This window comes from Pteropus vampyrus, unplaced genomic scaffold (assembly GCF_000151845.1).
Source record: "Pteropus vampyrus isolate Shadow unplaced genomic scaffold, Pvam_2.0 Scaffold110, whole genome shotgun sequence".
Lineage (NCBI taxonomy): Eukaryota > Metazoa > Chordata > Mammalia > Chiroptera > Pteropodidae > Pteropus > Pteropus vampyrus.
This window is the reverse complement of record NW_011888891.1, coordinates 3,561,177-3,584,054: the sequence shown is the minus strand read 5'-3', so window position 1 is coordinate 3,584,054 and position 22,878 is coordinate 3,561,177. Positions and strand designations below refer to the sequence as shown.

The 22,878-nt window shown below is 38.6% G+C and overlaps 1 protein-coding gene across 10 annotated transcripts in view; it reads left to right on the top strand.

Annotated features, from left to right (window-relative positions):
- DIXDC1 (DIX domain containing 1) overlaps positions 1–22,878 on the top strand; it is a 66,112-nt gene that overhangs the window by 39,174 nt on the left and 4,060 nt on the right. For all 10 annotated transcript variants that reach the window (XM_023533742.1, XM_023533739.1, XM_011365402.2 and 7 more), the window contains 14 exons: positions 1,420–1,529; positions 2,949–3,097; positions 5,703–5,792; positions 7,516–7,569; positions 8,938–8,988; positions 11,152–11,256; positions 11,667–11,720; positions 12,196–12,288; positions 12,369–12,440; positions 13,152–13,241; positions 13,586–13,747; positions 14,248–14,314; positions 21,445–21,550; positions 22,509–22,617. In XM_023533742.1, coding sequence (XP_023389510.1) covers positions 1,420–1,529; positions 2,949–3,097; positions 5,703–5,792; positions 7,516–7,569; positions 8,938–8,988; positions 11,152–11,256; positions 11,667–11,720; positions 12,196–12,288; positions 12,369–12,440; positions 13,152–13,241; positions 13,586–13,747; positions 14,248–14,314; positions 21,445–21,550; positions 22,509–22,617 — 1,312 coding nt within the window. The remainder of the gene's footprint in view (positions 1–1,419; positions 1,530–2,948; positions 3,098–5,702; positions 5,793–7,515; positions 7,570–8,937; positions 8,989–11,151; positions 11,257–11,666; positions 11,721–12,195; positions 12,289–12,368; positions 12,441–13,151; positions 13,242–13,585; positions 13,748–14,247; positions 14,315–21,444; positions 21,551–22,508; positions 22,618–22,878) is intronic.

Genomic DNA, 22,878 nt, shown 5'->3' with positions numbered 1-22,878 from the left:
GAAGTGAAAGATGGAGAAGAGAGTTCTGTAAAGCAATTACTTTTTCTGAATACCACTTCTTGCCACTCTTCACCCCTTTTTCCTGTTCAGGTTGCAGATCTATGATTAAGTTCCTTTCTTTAATTTAAAGAAGCAAACGACATTAAAATTTTTTCTGTGGTTCTAATAAGGATGAGAATATATAACTGTTTGAAGTCATTCCTACCAAAGCCCTTAAACTCTGGACAACGCGGCAGATGAGACCCTAGTCCTCAGGCTGCTTCAGAGGTTTTGAAGTCTCTACTACTTCCACTGTGCTTGGCTCTAGTTTTTACAGATTTCTAAGAAGATGAAATGTTAACTCCTGATCATGGCTGTGAGGATTAGCCTGGGAGACTTCAGGGGCACATTAAGTGGGTCAGTGAATCCTAGACACTGACACTGTTGTCCGGGTGATGGATTTGGAAAGAATTCCTGAGAGGGGGCAGGGCTTGCAGACCCCACAGCCCCTGAGATTGTTTCAGTGCTGATGTTCTCAAGGTGCGGTGCAAAGAAAAAGGGCTCTTCAGACAGGAGCATCCGCCTCACATTCCCAGCTTGTCTTACAGATTTGCTATTCTGGAGATTTAAAGTTCTACTTTCCTAAAAATCTGAACAGTTCCTTCCAAGGATAGTAATTATATCAGAACTTAAGAATTGTTGCGAGGTTTCCGATGACAGTTTGAAAATAGTGTGGCAGAGATATAAATAACTCTTTGATAGGAACAAATCAGGTAAACCTTCACTATCTCCTAGCAGGTCTTTTCCCCCTTTGACCTATTACCCTTTTCCTTGTCACATCCTAGCTTTGTTTATATATCACTGCCCCTTTGCCCATTCTGGTACTGTCTACACTCCTGCAAGTTCTGTCCGCTGAGGCACCATCCATTTCATCCCCTCCTTTGGGATCAGCCCAAGGCTGATCTTCTGTGGTTACTCTGCTGGTATTGCTACTTGTCTGTGAAAGATCAATGTATCGGAAATAGTTTTTTTTTCCTATCTCCCAAAGCTACTACAACGCATATTACATCTGTCTCTCAACTTGGGCCCAAAGTTGGTGGTGGTGGTAAGTAAAACAAATCAAAATAAAACAAAACAAAACTTGGAACTCTGTAAAATGTCAGATTACCTGTCCTTCTGATAAATCTCCTCTGAATGAATTAGACTTAAAGGCAGCCTTGCGAAAAAGATTTCCTAGGGCTGGGTCATTTGTTCATTCAGTATTTATTTCGTTCATTCAAGAAGTTTATTCAAATACTCGTTCTTATTGTGGGCCAGGTACTGCATTAGGCAGTAGGAGTAAGATGAATAAGAACATATCTCTGAGATAAATTATGAATGGTGACTTCAAGACAACTGTTCATCAAATAGTTGTTTCTCTTCCTTTTTCTTCGATGACAGCCTGACTTCACCTAGTCCTGTCCACAGTGCAAAGAGTGAATCCATTATCACCCAGTCGGAGAAGGCAGATTTCGCGATTATTCCCTCTGAAGGAATAGAGAACAGAACAGGTACTATTTCTCAGCCTGCCTAGGTTGGCTCAAGGAACAGCCCTCAACTGGAAGAGTTCAGAGGCCCTGACTATCTATCTACCTGTAAGCTCCCTGGCCTTGTGCCTCTCTATAGTCTGTGCATACAGGATCAGCTCTAGAGGGCTCTAATGCTTTGGAGCCAATTAATGTAGTTATTCTCTTACAGAATGTCACTGCCAGTGTCCTAGCTGTCAGAAATCCTACAGCGGTATAGACAGGCTGTTCCTCAGCTAGCTGCCTATGAATTAGGAGATGACTTGGAAATAGTCAGAAGCCTTACCCACGTAAATAGTTTTTATTATTTCTGTGCTGTACAAATAATTTCAGTACTTCCCTAGCTTGAAGTGGGGCCAGGAATATAGAGTAGGATCTGAGGTGTCTGAGAGCAGGTCTCTATCAGGCTTGGTGTGAGGGCTACTGAAAGGACCACAAGGAGTTCCCTTTATTTAGACTTCTCCTTCCTCTGTTTCAGTCACTCTCCTTTTACTTACATAAACACAGCGGGAAACATGAAAGAAGCAAAACATTTTAGATAGAGTTTTATTCACCTGTAGGGGATTCAATGAAATCTAAGTCCTCAGAAGAAAAACTAGAATTAAATTCTTCCTTATTCTGCTCCTCTGCCAGCCCTGGCATTAGTATCAAAGAATCAGTCATGTTACTGAGTCAGAAACGCCTGGGACTCTGGGGAGGGAGAGAGAGAGCATTTATTGAGTGATTGCTCTGGGCCAGGCACCATGGGGACCTGCACATAAGTTAGCTCATTTAATCTTCGCAACAACCCAAAGGGATTATGCTTATTATATTCATTCTTATGGATGAAATCAGAGCAAAGAGATTGTAAAGGTAGGAAAATAAAACGAGAGAGATTAAACAATTTGTGCAAATGTGTTTTTACTGGTTTATTTCCTGTGTGAATCACATGGTGTTATATATGATGGGATCAGTTATGATAGAATGGTCAAAGGAATATTAAGTCGAGATCTCCCTCCTGAAGCTCCAGAGCAACCAACAGGAATTTTGTTTTCTCTGCATCTGACAGCTCCCCTCTTTGTACGTAGCAGAATCAAGCTCTGAGAATGCCAGTTCTGGAGAATTAAGAGTAAAATCTATGTCCCATACCAAGACTCCTGAAGAGGCGGTCTTATTGCTTTCTAAACATTCTAAAGAGGATATATTTTCCCAACAGAGTTAAGTGTTGCTTTTGTGAGCCTGAAGTCGAGTTAACAGCCAGCTCGTTATGTCTCACAACCCCACCTGGTGGAGGTCCAGTTTATGCAATGAGGACAGGTTCAGAAGGCAGGTGACCTAATTGTGAACGCAGCGGACTGTGAACACTTTCTGCTGGAATCTCAGTTTTCTTCAACATGAACTGGATTTCCTCCTCTCATTTTGTAGAGGAGACAGACTCTCCACTATCCCGAGACTGGCGACCAGGTAGCCCTGGAACCTACCTGGAGACTTCATGGGAAGAACAGCTGTTGGAACAACAAGAACATTTAGAAAAAGAAATGGAGGAAGCCAAGAAAATGATATCAGGATTACAGGTAACTCTTTCACTTGTAGTTTGTCTTTGGTGCACCAATTACTATTCTTAAATCACTGGTATCAATTGAAATTAACTGACTTAGTTTTGCATAAGGTTAGGGTTGAATGGGGAATTTAATAGACGGAGTATTACACAAAGAGCAGAAAATTCCTTTTATGTGAGTATAGTACTCTTAAATGGACGTTATGGACTCTTGTTTACGGCACAGCTGTTAGTTCTGCAAGTCTGGAAGCCATCATTGAGCCCTACCAAACTCTTCTTCTGGTTCTCTGTTTAAAGGTGGGTTTCTCCCCTCTCTGCAGCTACAGACCTGCAATTGCAGCTTCCCCCAGAGAATGGCACTGTGAATAGCCAGGGGTTTTCTCCTCGGAATTCTCCAGCAGGAAGGGTGGAAGAGCCAGTAATGCTACAGGTTTCCAACTGAATCTAGCCCAGGGATTTAGTGTACTCCTAATGCATTTGCAAGTGGATTCCTAGGCATGATGATCAGGGGGAAGAGGTTTTCTTTGAGCAATGAAGCCCTTCAGTTTTCCTGTATCTTCAATGCCAGCTTAGTAAATCTGCCTCCAGAGACCAGCTGACCCACTTGACTTAGTTTCTACCCTGAAATGACCCCCCAATCCTCTGTCATTGTGAGTCTGTCTCTATCTGGGGGAGTCCTTATAGTATGCTGATGACCCTGAAATTGCCTAGGAATATCCCTTTCTGTTTGTGCTGGGAACTGCACTGCTTCTGAATTGTCAAATATTTATGGACACATAAACAAAGCCTACATTATGTGAGTGGCTCTGGCAGCCGGCAGGCGGTGGAGGGCGTGCTCCCAGCCAGCCAGCAACAGGGCGGGGACACAAAGGGTTCTTGAAGAAAAACGGAGTTTGGTGCTGTGGTAAAACAATTTGCATAATGTATGCCCCAGGAACTGAGAAGAGTTGGAGGAATGTTTACTCCTAAACATTCCCAAGGAAGAGTTGTCCATTTTCCCCATATTTGCTCCATATTTTTAAAAGGTCTGCATTTTAGACACTCCATTAAGGAAAGGTTTAATTAATAGAATGATTTTTGTTGTTGTTACTGTTGTCCTTTAATTGGAAGTATTAAAGCATGGAAAGCTTTGGGATTATACCCAACCAGGTTTATCCCATGATAATTTCATTATATGAACATAGATATTCTTTAATTGGCTCTCAGTTTGGTTTGCAGTCTGGGAGAAATCTGATGGCAGATTAGATACAAAAAGAAGAGACTTGATAGGCAGAAAAGTCAGCATCCTAATGTTCTGTGCAAACAGAGGAGTTTTAATTCACAGCCACATGATCACAATGAGAATTCAGTTCCAGTATAGAATACAATGGGGCTCACAGCATCCACTGGGCTTCTTAACTCCTTCAGTGATGAACAAGTTGCATGCTAAGCTATGTCCAGGATTTCTGACTTATTAGTATGCTTAAGTTAGAGGCTGTTGAACACTTGGCCATTGGTGTCAGTTTTCTGTAATGTTGCTCTCCCTTAGCAGCCCTTTGGCTTCTAATACTTGCCTATACCTCTTGCCACAACTCCATGGGATAACCAAATTAATTTGATTTACTGAACTTTTTTTTTATTAGTGTTTTGTAGACCAACCAGTGGTTGGATTTTTAAATGTTTTTATATGCCAACATTTGTGGCGTCATTTGTGTTATATTTATTGAAATAAGATTTAACCTCTGTCATTTTTCTCTTTTATTGGATTGAGAAAAGCTTGTGATATAAAATGGGAACACATTTTTTTTTTAATTTAAAAAGGTTAGACATTTATATATGGGGACACATTAAAAATAGGGACACCTTTTTAAATCTTTCATTGAGCTGATAGGTCCTGTAATACCTACCTGCAGGGGTAGATCCAAGTTTTGTGAGCCCTAAAGTACACAATTTTAGGGGCCATCTTTAAGAAAAGATTACATATATGCATACAATATTATATATATGACCTTGGGAGGGTAGTGAATGTATGGGGGCCTGGGGTCCTAAGCTTTCTTAGTTTCAAGGTAAATCTGGGGGTGGGGTACATATTCTAATGAAAATAAAGCCTGGCAGGAGAGGAAATGAATGAGAATGTCTCTAAGCAAATGTTTTTTCCTTCTTGTTTTATCCAGGTTGCTTTAGGGAGTAAAAATTCAGAATTATTGAAACAAACCCAAGGCATTGTTTTAAATGTATTCTAACTAATTTATTATAATAAACCTCTGCACCAGGATAATTCAGCACTGCTTTTAGTTTATTTTCCAGGTGGCAAAATTTAGTTTGAGCAGCTCGGGTTTGAAATGTCATTTCTGAGAGGAAAGTTTATTTTAGATGGTTTTCTGGGGCCAATGAAACTTGGAGCAGAAGATTCAGGAACACCCAGAGAGGAGACACAGGCTTAGAGCATGGGCCCGACAGAAGGAATTCCAGATAGATCCAAGACGAGCAATTGGAGATATCTAAGGATCAAAAATTACGAAAGAGATTTCTAGAGGAAGACTGGCTGCGATTTCAATATGGGTTGAGCCTACCAAGCCCAACCCTAGACTCAGTTATCTGATGAGAGTTAAAGTTTGTTTCTGCCTTTGGGGTTAATTCAGGCCTTACTGCTCAATGGATCCTTACCTGAAGATGAACAGGAGAGGCCCTTGGCCCTCTGTGAACCAGGAGCCAATCCTGAGGAGCAATTGGTGAGTTCCTTCTCTCTTGACTGGACACTGAATAGTCAGGTTTACTTATTTGATTTGTTTTTAGCATTTGACATTGTTGTCCATGACTTCTTAAAATACTTCCTTCCCTGACTCTGTCTCTCCTGGTTTTCCTCATAAAGTTTTGACTATGCTTCCTTTTTTTTTCTTTCTTTCCTTCTCTTCGCCCACCCCCCGCCCCACCTCGCCCCTTTTCTTTCTTTCATCGACAAATATTTATTGAGTGCCGGCCGACTCTTACAGGCACTGTTTCTAGGTGCTGGAGATACACTAATGACAAAACAGACCTAAGACCGTATCTTTATGGAGTTTACATTCAGGTCCCTCTTGAAGCTTCTCTTTTTCTGCCTATGCCTTAAATGTTGGTGCTCCTCAGGGTTCGCTCTGGGCTCTCTCCTATCCTATACATTCACTTGGGTAATGTCGGCCTCCATGGCTTTACTCAGTTTCCGTGTGACTCAGATGTTGCCTCTCAACTATTTATTTCTACCTCAGCTCTCTCTGGGGAGTTCTAGATTTGTATATGTAACATGTAACTGCCTGTTAATTATCTCCACTTATACGGCCCATAGCATTTCCATTTCAATGAGTCCTAATTTAAACAGCTTTTTTCTTCCCACCACCAAAATTGCTTGTCCTTTTGGATTGTTGTTGTTTTTTTTTTTATTTTTTATTTTTACTTTTCATCTACCCAGATGCCCAAAACAGAAATCTGAATTATCATCCTTGAATCCATTCTAACCCTTCCCTCTACTTCCAATTAGTCACCAACTTTTGTTAAGTTGACTTTTTAAATATCTTCATATAGTTTTCTCTTTCCTCACAGCTACTGCCTTAATTCAGGACTTCATCCAGTGTTCTAGTGGCCTTCTAACTGATTTTCTGATTCTTCCCTTGCCCTTCTCTAATTCATTTTCTACAAAACAGCAAGAATAATTTACCTTCAAGGCAAACTTCATTTTGTCATCTCTTTGCCTAAAACTAATGGTTCCCCATTGCCAATGTGGTAGCGGAGGCCGAGCTAACCGTTTCCTGTAATGGTTGAAGGTTGTTCCTTTCCCTTCCCATAATTGGTAAGGGACTTTTCAGTGTCATAGCTGAAGACCAACGGCCCTGGTCGGTCACTCCTCTGATGGCCTGCCAACCAATCATAATACACTTTACTGTGAGGAATTATAAGACGTGTATAAAAAGGAACACCCTGCTGTGAGATTGGAGCTCAGCCTTTGGATGTGAATCCGCGGAGCCAGTGCCAGCACCAATACACACTACTTTCTGCTTATTGCCTCGGTGTCCCGTCTCTCTGTCTGAGTATCCTGCAACACCCTCTGGCCTTTCATGATCTGGCCCCCGTTTTTCTCTCCAACTCCTTGCCACTTTCTTTCTGCTTGCCCAACCCCTGCACCCAACACACACACACACACACACACACACACACACACACACACACACACACTCTCTCTCTCTCTCTCTCTCTCTCTCTCTCTCTCTCTCTCTCATTCTAAACTCTATTCTTATTCATCTTCTTGCTCCACCCTGGGCATAAATGCTTCCACTAGAGCACAAGAACTGTTTCCTGTTCTTCCTTGTAGCCACAGTAGAGGGCTAGCTAGCATCTAATAAGTGCTTAATAAATATTTGTTGAGTGAATGACCTCTGAATTTCATAGCATAGGTATATAACCATCTCTTTGCTTTATACTCAGATTATAATCCAAAGTCGTCTGGATCAGAGTATGGAGGAGAATCAGGACCTAAAGGTATGTCAGGACATGTACGTTTTACTCTTTGAAAAAAATAATGCGAATGTTACACACAAACGTTGGAATGGTAATGGTGAGAGGGAAAGGGATGCAGACCTAGGACTTTAGCTGTATCTGTATCTGTTTTATGTCTTTAATTGAAAGAGAAAGGTAAGTCCTAAATATGGCAAAAAGGTGGCATCTTTTTAATTTCGGTGGTGAGTAGTAGGTATCTATGTCATTTTTGGTTACACTTTTCTGTATGTTTGTAGTGTTTCATTTTTTCCTTTTTTAATTAGAATTAAAAATGGATCTAATATCGGTATGGTTCATTTTTTTAATAATTGACATATAACATATCAGTCTTAGGTATAAAACATTGATTCAGCATATGTATATGTTGTGGTCACCACAGTAAGTCTAGTTAACATCCATCACCACACATAGTTATAATTTTTTTTCTTGTGATGAGAACTTTTAAGTTCTCTTAGCGACTTTCATATTTATAGTACAGTATTATTAACTATAGTCAAGTATGGTCATTTTTAATGAATACTTCCCAGAATTCTTTTAGGTCAGTGGGTCTTAACTATTTTGGAGTTATATTACTAAAGTCATTAATCCTCTCCCCAGAAATATGCATGAGTTCATTCGCTGACTTGAAGTTTTGTTAGAGTGACTTTGGAACCCATCTGTGGAATCCAGGTTAAGAATACCCATTTTAGATATGTTAATTCCAAACTCTTGATGTGATACAATAGGAAAGGAAGGGAGTGGAGTGGAGTGGAGTGGAGTCGGAGTTACCGGTGCTTTCTCCTAAAATCTCTTTCCTAGTGACAATCATATGCACATATTTAATCTATTGTAAGGGATGTTAATTAGTATTTCATGATTGGGCTAAATGTGTTTTTGTTTGGTCTAGAAAGAACAATACCTTCTTGGAGAATCAAAGCACTCTAACCTTTTGCCAATCATTAAAAACTAAGATAATCATTTAATGACATCGGGGGTAGGAATATTAAGATATGATTATGTATTTCAGTGAGAGGGATTTAGATTATTATGATTAAGTTTTCCTGTCAATGAAGATTGCTAAATATAGGAATGAGAGCCTATGGGAATATATAGTGTCTTCTTTCTTGCAAGACTCTTCTTTTCCTGGGCAGTTGAGCCTGAGTGCCACAGGGCAGAATGGAAGGGGTCTTGTTCTTGTTTCTCTGAGTCAGCCTTTACTGTTTACCAGACCATACCTGTTTTCTTCCTCAGGAGATGGTTAATTTTTCATGAAACGTTTATCTGAGTTCTGTGTTCTTACTGACAGAGTGAGGTAATGATTCTGAAACAGCCCAGATGCTACCATCTGATCTAACTATATTTGGTTTGCAGAAGGAGCTGCTGAAATGTAAACAGGAAGCCAGAAACTTACAAGGAATAAAGGTAAAAAAGAAGATATTATTTCTTTAAATAAACTCTCTATAAGGTGAAGTAGTCTACTGGTGAGAGTGAGTGCTGGGAGGCCAGTTGGGTCCCCTAGTCTTTCCTTATATACCTCTGGTGGGGCCTTTAACTAACTCTGTGCTAACAGTAAAGGGAATGCTTTGTGGGTGGGAAGAGACAGGAATGTTGAGGAATATACCTTTATTCTGCAGAGGTTTATTTCTGGTAGTTATGACTACCTGGTGCTGTCACTTTCCTCTGTACCACCTTGATTTTTTCTATATGTAAAAACAATCAGTTTTTACATTTTTCTTCAGTTTCAGGGGTCTTTTTTAAAATCAGTTTTCTTTAGTTCTAAAGAAGAATTCCTCTAAAAATTTTTAATTTACTTAGTTTTTGAATAGTTAATAACATTCAGATATGTTAAAGTGAAAAGTAAAAGGTACAAAGGATAATCCTTGAAAAGTCTGACTTCTAGCCCTGTTCCCCCGTTTACCTAGTTTTTTTTCCTGGAGGCACCTTATCAGTTATCAACAAATACATATGTTTGTATAATTCTCTCCCCCTACCTCAAATAATAGTATATTATCAATACAGCATGACATGTTACTTTTTTTCACTTAGCAGCATATCTTGGAGATCATTCTATTTTCAGTATGTAAAGACCTCCCTAGGTCTTTTTTATGGCTGTATATTATTCCTGTATAGGTACATATGCTAATTTATTAAATCAGTCTCCTATTGAGGGTCTTTTAGGTTATATCCAATCTTTTGCAAATGCAAAACAGTGATCTAGTGAATGACATTGAATATGTGTTATTTCACCCAAGTGGGAGCATATCCGCTGTGTAAATACCTAGAAATGGAAAAGGATGTTTTTAGTCTGCTGCTTTTCCCCCTTTTCCTACACTTCCATTCATGGGCTAGATCAGAGTGTAACTCAGCAGCATTTTTTTTCCAGAGTATATTCTGTAACCTTAGTCCTTTGAGATACTTTAGAAAACAAATGTGTTCTATGGTCAAATAAGTTTGAGAAATGCCTTACCAATTTGAAGAGTCACAGTGAATAGTAACATATTAAAGGACCTTTCTCATAAAGAGGGTGGCCTAAAAAGAGTTTAGAATTGTTAACCACAGAAACGTTTTTCTTTCTCCCATGCAACACTTGCTGACATCTCATAGAACACACTTTGGGAAATGTCCCTCTGGGCTGCCGATGCCAGGGGCATGTTAGAATCTCTCTGCCGTGTAATGAACATCATGGCAGACAGTGTTTTTAAGAATGGGCTCCTACATTCTCCAGAGCCCGCATTATTTCTTTGCAGTCTGTAAAGAGAGAAAAATCAGGGTAAATATACTAGACTGCAGCTCCAGTCCATAATTCTATTTGAAGTAACTGTGGTTGGAGGAAGGTGTTACTGCTTACCCTTTTAAGTAAGTATATACAACCTACTTTTTCTTAAGCATGGTAGAAATCAACAGGGTCCATGCTGAGAGAAAGATAGCCTAAGGTTGGTAAGACTCTAGGATACTGGGAAGAGAAACCACCAGTCCAAGAAGACTTCTGAGCATGGAAGTATAGTCCCAGTCCTGGTCCAGACGAGGCACGGAATCCAGCGGTAGCAGGGCAGGGGCAGGGCTCTGGAAGGCAGGGTGGGAGTGATTTCAGGGATTCTGTGTGAATGGGGTGGCAAAAAGAGGTCCCACCCCCTAGGAAATAGGGAGCTGGCAGAGAGGTAGGTGGAGTATTTATTTACATGCCTAAGATACAGATGAGAAAGCCAGGGTGGGCACAAGGAGAGTGCATCATCCAAAGTCATTGTCATTAAAGTAGATTTGTAATTCAAATCTAAGTCTGTCTGATCCCAAAAGCCTCTCTAGGATATCACGCTGTCAAGAGTGAAGTAAAGGGTAGTGGTGAGTAATAGGTGGAAGAAAAATCAGGTTTCAGTCAGCTTGGTAGAACAATGATAGGATTTTCCTTTAAATGCTAGTGTCTTATAAGGGGACAAAAAAAACCCCCTGCTTATCTCCTGTGGCAAGACCCTTATACTCCTTTTGTCTCCCAGTTTGCCAGAACTAATACTGAATACGCAGTGAGGGGTTTAATTAACTTTTTGTAATAACTGGAACCACGATAATTAGTATGCTTTTTTTCTCCAGGATGCCTTGCAGCAAAGGTTAACTCAGCAGGACACATCTGTTCTTCAGCTCAAACAAGAACTACTGAGGGCAAATATGGACAAAGATGAGCTGCACAACCAGAATGTGAGATAAATGAATGAACTCTGACTTTATTGTGTCCCAGAAGCAAAATAGGATACTATATGAAGTCCTGTTAGATCTGCCATCCTAATCTCTTAATTCTAGGATGTCTTCTCTTGGTGTCTTCACTTATTTTATTCCCCATCAGACTCATCTCTGTTCCTAGTGAAAGCTCACACTACACCGGCCTTGACTCTTCAACTGAGGACACTGAGACACTGAGGCTACAGTGTGGTTCTACAGTTTGACTATTTCACTAAAAACATGGAGAGCAGCTCTGTGGTTTTACAATAATTATGCCCTCTCTGTGCTGTATTTTGTCACTGCTAACATGAGCTCTGGTTACCAAGTAGCTAGTTTCCTACTGGGGTTGGCAGATAATACCTCATGCTAGTTAATTCTTATCCTTGTAGGTGGATCTGCAGAGGAAGCTAGATGAGAGGAACCGGCTCTTGGGAGAATATAAAGTAAGAATGAATATCAGTATGGGAATGACTTCCATCTGACCTTTTATGAACAGTCCATTGTTGCTGTCGTTCAAAGAGCACTTACGTACTCTGTCCTCATCCTCGCTTTCAGCGAGGGAATCTTTTTCTGTGGTCCCTGATTCACTAACCCTGGAGATAGAGAACATGGCTAGGAGAAGGAGCAAAGAACTAAGAGTCTGGAAACTTTAATTCAGTCTTAACTTTTATTTCTAACTAGCATGGATGGCACATACTGGTCCTTGTACAAAGGAGAATTCCCTTTATCCTTACCCTTCCAAGAATCCTTTGCACTGTGCAAGACTGCTATGGTGTGTGATGCCTTCCAGGTGTAGCTTGAGGAAAGGACTGTTTCCCTGAGGCTTTACTTTTCTCAGGTGGAAATTGCATCGCAAAGGGTGAACTAACTGTTCAATGCCCTTGGCTTTGCCACGCATCTGAAAGCTCTCTATTGCAGAAAGACCTGGGGCAGAAGGATCGCCTCCTTCAGCAGCACCAGGTCAGGTTGGAAGAAGCACTCCGAAAACTCTCTGAGGCCAGTTACCAGCAGGTGGGAACATTTTCAGCCACTGACTTTCCTGCCACTCTGGCCTGGAGAAATTCTCTTCTGATTTAGTCTCTGATTTGCAGGTGGATCTAGAGTGGAAGCTAGAACACAAAGATGTCCTTTTGACTCACTGTATGAAAAGAGAAGCGGATGAGGTAATCTACAACTCGGGGTCTCCCACACTTACAAGGGCAAAGAGGGAGATTCTGTTTTTGACTCAGGGCTGAACCAAGGCCACAGGTTGGTTTGTTAGAAGACTATTTGGTGAGGGGCTTAGGAATGCAGATTCCAGGATAAGAAAATCTGGTTTAAGATTTCAGCTTTTCCACTTTTTGACCATTGTGTGACCTTAATTTGCTTAGCCTTCAAAATGAAGCTTATCTGGAAAGTGGAAATAACAGTGGCCCTGCCCTTTTTCCTGTTTTGAAGCATACATAAGATAATCCACGTAGATCACCAAACACAGTCTTGGCAGATCCACATGGCACAGTCAGGCTCAAGAAATGTTAGCCGTTCTTATTTTTTAATTACTGAAGCAAAGGCAGGTCCTGCTGGAACAGCATTCGCAGGCCATCCAGTGGCCAGGCAGAAGCTAGGTTGGGAGCCTCCAGGCTGAGGTTTCCATTTTGCTCATTTTGCATTCACTGATACCTACCAAGTGTCAAGTACTGGGGCTATAGCCGTGAACAAAAGAGAAAAAAAATCTCTGCACTCATGAGGCTTACATTCTAATAGAGAGAGATGTGAAATAAATACATAATTAGATACTATGTCAGGAAGTGATAAATGTAAAGAAGAAAAATAAGGCAGGACATCTTGGTTTGGAATTCTCTCATAACAGGTATCATTTCTTCTTGCTGCTATAGGTGACCAGCTACAACAGTCACAACTCTCAAAGCAATGGTTTTCTCCCTCCAGTGGTAGGAAAAGGAGCTGCTTCAGTCACACACAGAGGGGTATGTTCTTTGGATTCGAGTACAGACCTGTTGCTTCAGCTAAAACCGGAAGAATACCTTAGCCATCGCCAGTGGACTAGGCCTTTTATATCCCAGTTCCCTGATTCTTGCATCTGTTGGGCGTGTAAAGATGTGAGGCACTTGCGATCCAAAATGAAGAATTAGTGGGCAAACAGTAGGCCTACTTCTGTGAAGGGAAATTTCCTACTATTCACACCTCCTCCCTCAAAAATCAAAGATCTATCCTGGAAGTCTCTCCCCTGTGTCTTCCTCAGCCCAGTGGTTGGGATGTGGTTGTAATGTGGCTCTGCACCATGCCAACAGCATCTCATTTCTGCCCATAGACCAGTGACCTGCAGCTTGTTCGAGACGCCCTCCGCAGCCTGCGCAACAGCTTCAGTGGTCATGACCCGCAGCACCATACTATCGACAGCTTGGAGCAGGGCATCTCCAGCCTCATGGAGCGCCTGCATGTCATGGAGACCCAGAAGAAACAAGAGAGAAGGGTAATCCTCATTCTATGGTGTTTCTCTTAGGCAAGCTCCCCCCACAGCTTAGTTTTATCAATTTTAATTTAGATGAATGCACTGCTAAAAGATGAGAACCTCCTGGAGGTCACAGTTGCTTTGCTCTTAGGTTTTCCTGTCAGTGGTATGGCAGTCCAGGGAGGCAGTTCATGATAACTCTTGCTCCTAGCAACTGTGTAACTGTCAAGGGATTGTGGTTCTTGACCCAACAGGTCTCTCTTTACTGCTCATTATACCCTTCCTATTCCCTGCTGAATGCTTTTGGCACTGAGTGAGGAAATGTATGGGAAAATGCTTTGGAAACTAGAAAGCCTTTTATAAATGTGCATTATTATTGTTAGGATAAATTTGTCCAATTTAATATACTTTGGAAGAAGATTGGTAGAAACAACTATATTTTAGGTATACTTTTATGATTTAAATTTCTTGGTTAAGTTCTCCTGTTGATCATAACTCGTGATTTTTGTGTGGCTTTCCAGGTTCGGGGCAAATCACCCAGAACTCAAGCAGGTAGTGAATACCGGGAGTCCTGGCCCCCTAATTCAAGTAAGTACTCATTATTTTTCAGTAAGGACTCCTAGCATATTTGATCAAAAATTTAGTGTTTTTCATGCTACTAATATTTATGGGATAGAATTTTTCTTATAGTACCTCACTCTTAAAACACGTTGTTTCTGTAGCAATAATAGAATCAAGTTATTTCTAGGACTTAGGAAGACACATCCATCATCGTCACTTTCATCACCCCAAGTACCATTTAGTGGTGTGCAGGATGCTACTGACTTAGGCTAAAATATCTTTGGAAAATATCCAAGCTCAAAACTTACACTGAACAAAGCAAAATGTAAAACAACAAACACACACATACAAGTCATCCTATGCACACAAGTCATCCTACAGCCCCATGTAGCACAGAAAATTTCCAGTTCTTCCTAGAGGCAAGCTTAATTTCTTTGGGGATTTTCCTTAAAATTTGGAGTACTTATGTCGTTCAGTTTAAGTTCTGCGAAGTCGTTGCGCCATCTACTGTCCATACCTGATAAGTATATTTTAACTGGCTTGATGCCCGCTCATTACATTTTTTTCCCTGTTCATTACAACATGTTGGAAATTTACTTTGCCTGGTAACTTCTGTTTTACTTTATATCTTACCTTTTGGCCTAATAACATTCACATTTTCTTATCCTTTATAGTTTACCCAGGCCTAATCTAAAAATATCTAAATAATTTATAAAAAACAAATAGTAAAAAGCTAACCATAACCAGTTTTATATATTATATACACAGTTTTAAGAACCACATTAATAAACAAAACTTAAAATAAAACACTGAAAATATTTGCACAAATATGAAAGGTAGAATTTTTTTTAAGGTAAATAAAATAATATTCTCAAGCCTCCAGATATCTTAGCTTTGTGAATGAGGTTATCTACACTGGAAATGAAACGAAGTTTGTTAGTACCAAAATTAGTTTCAGTTTACTTTTCCAGCATTGTTTTGAAACAGCCATTTCTCTTTTGAAACAGCCATTTCTCTTTTCTTAAGAGGCTTTTTATTTTATTGTTATCCTCTCCAGTTCTTTCTTTAGGTTAGTATAAATTGCCAATGTAGATAAATGTAACTATTTGGAAATTCTTTTTCCAAAGTCTAATAAGTTCCTCCCCTGGAAAAATCTTTTTGTGTATATGAAATACACAAATTTACAATTCTACAGATAAATCCACAGCTGCTAGTAGACTAAGGTGTTAAACCGATATCTGTATTCACAAATTAGCTGAAATGTTTTTCATTGGAAAATACAATAACTTGCTAGCCATGTAACTATATATATATATTTAAATGGTCTAAGCATATCAATTAAAATATTGGATTTTTTTTTATTACCCTATATCAAACTTCTTTTTTCATCCTTACTTTCCATTCACGACTCAGACCACTGATTAAACTTTTACTCAGTTATTCCACTTCGTGTTCTTTTTGTCAGATCAGTGTTAACTTTCTTGTTGTCTAGTCAAACATATATATAAGTACATTAAATATAAATTGTCTATCAATAGACAATTAGATAAAGAAGATGCGGTATGTATATACAATGGAATATTACTCAGCCATTAAAAAATAAAAGAAATCTTACTGTTTGCAATGACATGGATAGACCTAGCGGGTATTATGCTAAGTGAAATAAGTCAGTGAAAGACAAATATGATATGATTTCACTTTTATGTGGAATCTAAAGAACAAAATAAACGAACAAACAAAACAGAAACATACTCATAGATACAGAGAACTAACTGGTGATTGCCCGATGGGAGGGTGGTTGGAGGGCTGGTGGAAAAGGTAAAGGGATTAAGAAGTACAAATTGGTAGTTACAAAATAGACACAGGGATATGAAGTACAACATAGGGAATATAGCCAATAATATTGTAATCACTATGTAGAGTGCCAGGTGAGTACTAGATGAATCCGGGGGGTCAGTTTGTAAATTATATAAATGTCTAACCACTATGCTGTACACCTGAAACCAATATAGTACTGAATGTCTACTCTAATTAAAAAATAAAAATTAAAAAAAGAGAAGGAAGGAAAGAAGAGAGTTAAAGTTTTCTGGATCTTGTCAACTCTAAATATATACATACATACACATATACATATTTAAATGGTCTAAGCATATCAATTAAAAGATTAGAAATTGTCAAATTGGATGAAAAAGTAAGATTCAACTATATGTTGTTTATAAGAAACCCATTCTGAATGTAATAATATAAGTAGGTTAAAAATAAAAGGATAGAAAAAGATATACTGTGTAAACACTAATCAAAAAGTATGGTTATATTAGTGTCAGATAAAAATGTACTTCAGAACAAGGAATGTTTACAGGTATAGAGATATAACATAATTATAAAGAGACCAAATTTACCAAGCAAACATAACAATCCTAAATATGTGTGTCCCTAATAACAGCTTCAAAATACATAAAGTAAAAGCTGATAGAAAGTTTTTGCAATTGGAGACTGTAATACTCATTTTGCAGTAAACAATAGTACTAATGAAGAGATTATCAAATGAGGATATAGAAAACCTGGTAAACACTCTCAATCAACTCTTTTGATTGACAGAGAACCTTTCACCCAATGACAGTAGAGTATATATTCTTTTCAAGTACATTTGTAACATTCACTGAGATAGCCCATATATATATATATTTTTTTTTTGCCATAAAACAAAATTGGACAAAGTTAAAAGAATTGAAATCATATAGAGTGTTCTCTGGCCATTATATAATTCAACTAGAGATCAATAACAGAAAAATATCTGGAAATTCTGAAATATTTTGAATAGAACAACATACTTCTAAATAACCTATGGCTCAAAGAGGAATTCATAACAGAAATTACAAAATACTTTGAAATGAATAAAAAATGAAAACAATTTATTAAAGTTCATGGGATGCAGCAGAAGCAGTGATTAGAGGGAAATTCATAGCATTAACTACATTAGAAAAGAGGAAGGATCTCAAATCAGTGATCCCCTAAATGATCTAAACTTCCACCTTAAGAAATGTGAAAAAGAAGAGCAGGTTAAACCCAAAGAAAGAAGAAAGAAGGAACTAATAAATATAAGAATGGAAATAATGGTATTGAAAACAAAATTAGAATAAAGTCGATCAAACAACAAACTCATTCTTTGAAAAGAGTAATAAAAGAGATAAACCTGTAGCCAGATGGCTCAAGAAAAAAAAAAAAAAAGACACAAATTACCACTATTATGAAGAGAGGACATCAGTATAGATCCTTTAGACAGTAAACGCATAATTAAGGAACAAACAACCTTATGCTCATAAATTGTGACAACTTTGATGAAATGGATAAATTCCTTGAAAGACAAACTACCAAAACTTAAGAGGAATTAGATAAGTGGAACAGGTTTATAGTTATTAAATTTAATTTGTAGTTAAAATGTTCCTTCCATCAAAAACTCCAGGAACAGATGGGTTCACTTAAGGAAAAAAATAAAACCAATTCTACAGAAACTCTTCCAGAAAATAGAAGAGGAAGCAACACTTTCTAACATGTTTTATCTTATCCTGATTGCAAAACCAGTATCTCTAATGAACATAGATGCAGGAAAAGAAAGGAAAAGAAAAGCCAAAGAGATTAGAAAGAATGACCAAAAACTGCCTTTATTTGTAGATGATATGATTGTCTATGTAGCAAATCCCAAAGAATCTATAATAAAGCTACTCTAAGAAGTGAGTTTAGCAAAGGTTACAGGACATAAGGTCATTATATAAAAAGTCAATCGCACTTCTGTATACTAGCAATAAATATTTGGAAATAGAAAAAAAGTTTAAAGTACCATTTATAGAAGGATCAAAAAAACATTAAATACAGAGATATAAACCTTATAAAACATGTGCAACATTTCTATGTTGAAAACTGTAAAACATTAAATCAATCAAAGAAGATCTAAAGAAATTGGAAGAAAGACCATGTTAATTGATTGGAGAACTCAACATTGTTAAGGTGGTCCATTCCCCCAAATGATCTATAGCTATAGCTTCAATATAATTTCAATAAAAATCCTACCAGACTTTTTGTAGATATAAACAAGTTGATTGTAAAATTTACATGGAACAAAAAAGGACTGGAGTAACAACAAAAAAGTTGAGAAAGATGAGCAAAGTAATTGGATGACCACACTATGATTTCAAAACTAACTAAAAAGTTAGACAGTGCAGTATAGGTAAATAGATAGACACATAAATTAGTGGAACAAAATAGGGAGTTCAGAAATAGACTCACATGTATTTGGTCAGTTGACTTGCAACAACTGTAAAAAGTTTTTCAGTGGCAAAAGGAATGAAGGTTTGGGTCATCCAACCAGAGAGAAATGGCAAAGGGATAGGCTTTTCAACAAATGGTCCTGGAACAATTAAAAGACCCATATAAAAAAGTCTTGACCCATATCTCATACCATTTACAAAAATTAACTCCAGTGGTCATAAACCTAAACTTAAAAGCTAAAACCTATTTATGATGCCTTTTAAATTCACACGCAACTATACACAAAGATGTGTTTCTGGGTCATTTATTTTCTGAGTTTTTTGTATGTGATTTTTATAGTAATGCCATACTGAAGTAACAATGATCATTTTATTGTATGGTTTAATGTTGAATAAGACTAGTTCTCCCTCATTACTCTTTTTCACTAGAAAAGTCTCTGCAATCTAACTGTCTTCTTTACTAACCCCGCTGAAACTACTCTCACTAATGTCATCGATGACCAAACCTGTCTTTATCTACTAGAGTTCTGTTTGGTGTTTGTCATTATGATTACTCTTTCCTTGTAATTGCCCGCAAATGTGTACATAACATTTGTATAGTCAGCTTGGGCTACCATAATAAAATACCATAGACTGAGTGACTTTATAGAAATTTATTTTCTCACAGTTCCAGAGACTGTAAGTCCCAGCATGGTCAGGTTCTGGTGAGGGAGGGCTCTTCCTGGCTTGCAAATGGCCACTCTCTTCTTGTGTCCTCACGTGGTGGAGAGAGAGCTCTGATGTCTTTCCTCTTCTTATAAAGGCACCAGTTCTTTGAGATCAGGGCTCCACTCTTATAACTTCATTTAACGTTAATCTCTCCTTAAAGGCCCTGCCATATAGTCACATGTGAGTTTAGGGCTTCAGCATATGAATTTTGGAAGGACAGAATTCAGTACATAGCAATATTTCATATTTTATTATATTGTAACTGTTTTGCTATTTCACACCCCTCTCCCCCTGGTAGAGCTCCTTAAGAGTGGAGATTGGATCTAATTTATCTTTGCATCTCTAGTACTTAATACATGATAGGCACCCAGTAAACATTTTTAATGGATGGCATAACTTGCTGCTGTCTTCCTGTCTTAGTTAATAGTACTACCATGCATCTTTTCCCCCTGACATTCAATTACATCCCTAGTACCAAGATTTTTACCCTCTAGAAGTTTCTCAAGTCTATCCCTTGTATGGTTCCAGGACTATGTCTTGCCCGCCCTCATCTTTTAGATTGTTTTAATTGCCTCTTAATGGGATTACTGGTTTCTAGAGTTTCTCCCATCCAACTCGTACTTTACTTTGCTGCTAGATTGGCCTTTCTAAAATGCCAGTCTGAATGTATCACTCCCTTTTAGTATCTCTCCAGAGCTTAAGATTAATATCTAAATGTTTTAGCCTGGCAGAGTCATTTGTAATCTGGCCCTTGCCTACTTTATTATCCTCATCTTCCACAACTTCCCGATATGTTTATTGTGCTCCAGCCTTACTAGTTATAAATACATGATTACATTTCATGCCTTTATATGTATCCTTCCCTTTTGGAATGCCCTTTCCAATGTTTCTAGCTGAAGATTTTTTAAAGTGCTTTGTATAAGGATTCTCCAACTGTGGGGCCTTTCTGACTTTTTCCATGTGGAATCAACCACTCCATCTTCAGTCTTCCTGTGCAGTTTGTACTAATCTGATTTTAGTGTATTGTAATTATTTGTGATCACATCTGTCATCCATACTAGACTGTAAACTCTTTGAGGTTAGAGACTACATGTGGTTAATTTTATATGTTCACAATCTAGCACACGTAAGTGTGCAATAAATGTTTGTTGAATAAATCAATCAATTGTAAAATTTAACAATTAAAGTGAGTTTTATTTTATTAAATAGCCACTATGTGCCAGGCACTGTTCTAGGTGCTGGAGTTAAAGGAGCATGTAGGTTTCAATAACTGACATTCTTTGAAGAAAAATTCTGAAAACTGACTGATTGCTTTACAAAGAGAGAATGTTCCCTTGTCTTTCTTTCCTTCACCCTCTCCCTTATTTTAAACCCCTTTCTTGAATTTCTCTGCTATGGCTGCAAATTTGGTTGGAATCAGTGCCTAGAATAAGTTAAGAAAGTATGCATAGATGGAATTTCAGGAGAGATTTTAATGAAAGTTTATCGTTTTTTTAGTCTTTGTGATAAAAGTTTCTGATTGGTCTTTTCTCCTGTTCTCTCAAAGTTATAATCGCAAGTACTCATTAATAACATTTTCCCATAAGTACCTATACAAAGGGTAGATACAAAATGTGCATCAAGAGACTTGAGTTAAAAACCATGGACCAACACATACAGATCCTCTGTAGCTAGGGGATAAGGTAGGTCTCATACATTTAGTTTGGAAGCATGAGGCCCCCTTGGAATCTTAGTTTCTAAGGTTATTCACTCCTATGGTTTTTTTTCCTATTCTCTTTTCAGGAATTGCGTGAGCGTTCTCTTCCACCAGTCTCCCAAATCTAAATGTCGGCAGGGTCTGCACCTCTTGCTGTGTGTCCAGCATGCCCTAGCTGAAATCTTGCTGGGCTTTACTGACTCTTAGCAATAATGCCTGTCAGAACAGTTGCTATTTCCCTCTTAGAAATACCTGGAGTGGGTAAGAAATGATGGGCCTTGTGAGAGTGTGTCTATGTCCAAAGTATTTGTCTTTGTGGCCCCATTGGTGACTTCCTGTGGGCCACACCCTGTGGACACGGTATTTGGCAAGCATGTGAAAGCTGTACTGTGATCTCAAGCAGCTTCATTTTCCCGGGATATTTTGAATAACTGGAAATGAGGAGTGACTAGAAGCAAGTTGACCACAAAGTCTTTCTCCAATTGCAGAGTTGCCTCACTCGCAGAGCTCTCCAGCTGTCGGCGGTGCCTGCACTAAAGTGCTCTATTTCACTGACCGGTCACTTACGCCCTTCATGGTCAATATACCAAAGAGGTGAGATTCTAGGATCATTATTTCTTTTTTTAAAAGGACAGGAAGGCAGAATCATTAGTTACTCCCATCTAACCAGCTGGGAGGTATTTGAGAAGCAGTATGGTATAGTGAGAAGGGCATAGGGGATAGAGATTGTAGTTACAGCAGACAACTCATGATCTACAGCTAGGCATAGACACAATATCATGCATCTTGATATGCAAATATGCTTCAAGTTAGGAAAAATAGTTTTTTAAGTGCTCAAAATAGCTTGTGCCGATAGCCACCGATTACAGTGTGGCACTCCAGGGCTTTATTCATTATTCTTTGTTACTATTTGATGACTGCAACTAACCTATTGAGAATTCATGTTAAAAACTTTGAAACACTCAGCTAATATACTCACTTCTAAGGTAAATGGCTTTGAAATAAAAATTTTTAAACTGTGGAACCAACTACTGAGAAAGGTGATAGTATTTCCCTTTCCTAGATAGTCTGCTTACTTGGTCTGAGTTAGAGGGCTTTCTGAAGCCAGAAGGATAAAGATAGTAAAACCTAATTTAATTCTATCAGCCTAAAGAATGGAATATTGTTGAAAAAAAGTAAATCAAGACAGCTCAGCCTAAAGAATAGAATATTGTTGAAAAAAAGTAAATCAAGACAGCTTAGACATATTGATAGTTCAACAAACTACATTTCAGAGACCTTATGTCTTATTTCCAGAGAAAATTGATTCGGTTGTTCCTGAAGCAATAAATCTATTTTAAGTTCTCAGATCACCCCATATGTAATGGCATTTTCAGCTCCTAATGGTGACTGGCTCCCAAACCTCTTGCTGTTTTAGGCTCATCTAGGTTCTCAGGGGCAGTGACCTAACAAGGCGAGGCTATTTCTGCCTCAAGAGACTGGCAGGGACCAAGATTTAAAGTTTGCACCTTATCTTTCCAACCTATTTTAGTGCTCTCTCCCTTTGTTGCAGGTTGGGGGAGGTGACACTGAAAGATTTTAAAGCAGCTATTGACCGGGAAGGGAATCACAGATATCATTTCAAAGCGCTGGATCCTGAGTTTGGCACTGTCAAAGAGGAGGTACAGAATCCCTGGGGAGTCTGAGTGATACTTTTGGTTCCCAAACCCCAGAATTTCCTACTCAAGGATTAGTACCCAGAGGTACCTGGCTTCCCTAACTAGGTCAGAGAAATTTCCCAGAGCCTCAAACCAGTCTAATTCTCTAGCCTGAGAAGGTCAGGGAATGTCCTAAGAAGCCGATAGCTTCTTTAGTTCAAGAACTTAATCACTTTGACCAAACCAAATCTTAGAAAACGTTCTCCTTCCTGTGTAGAGCAAAAT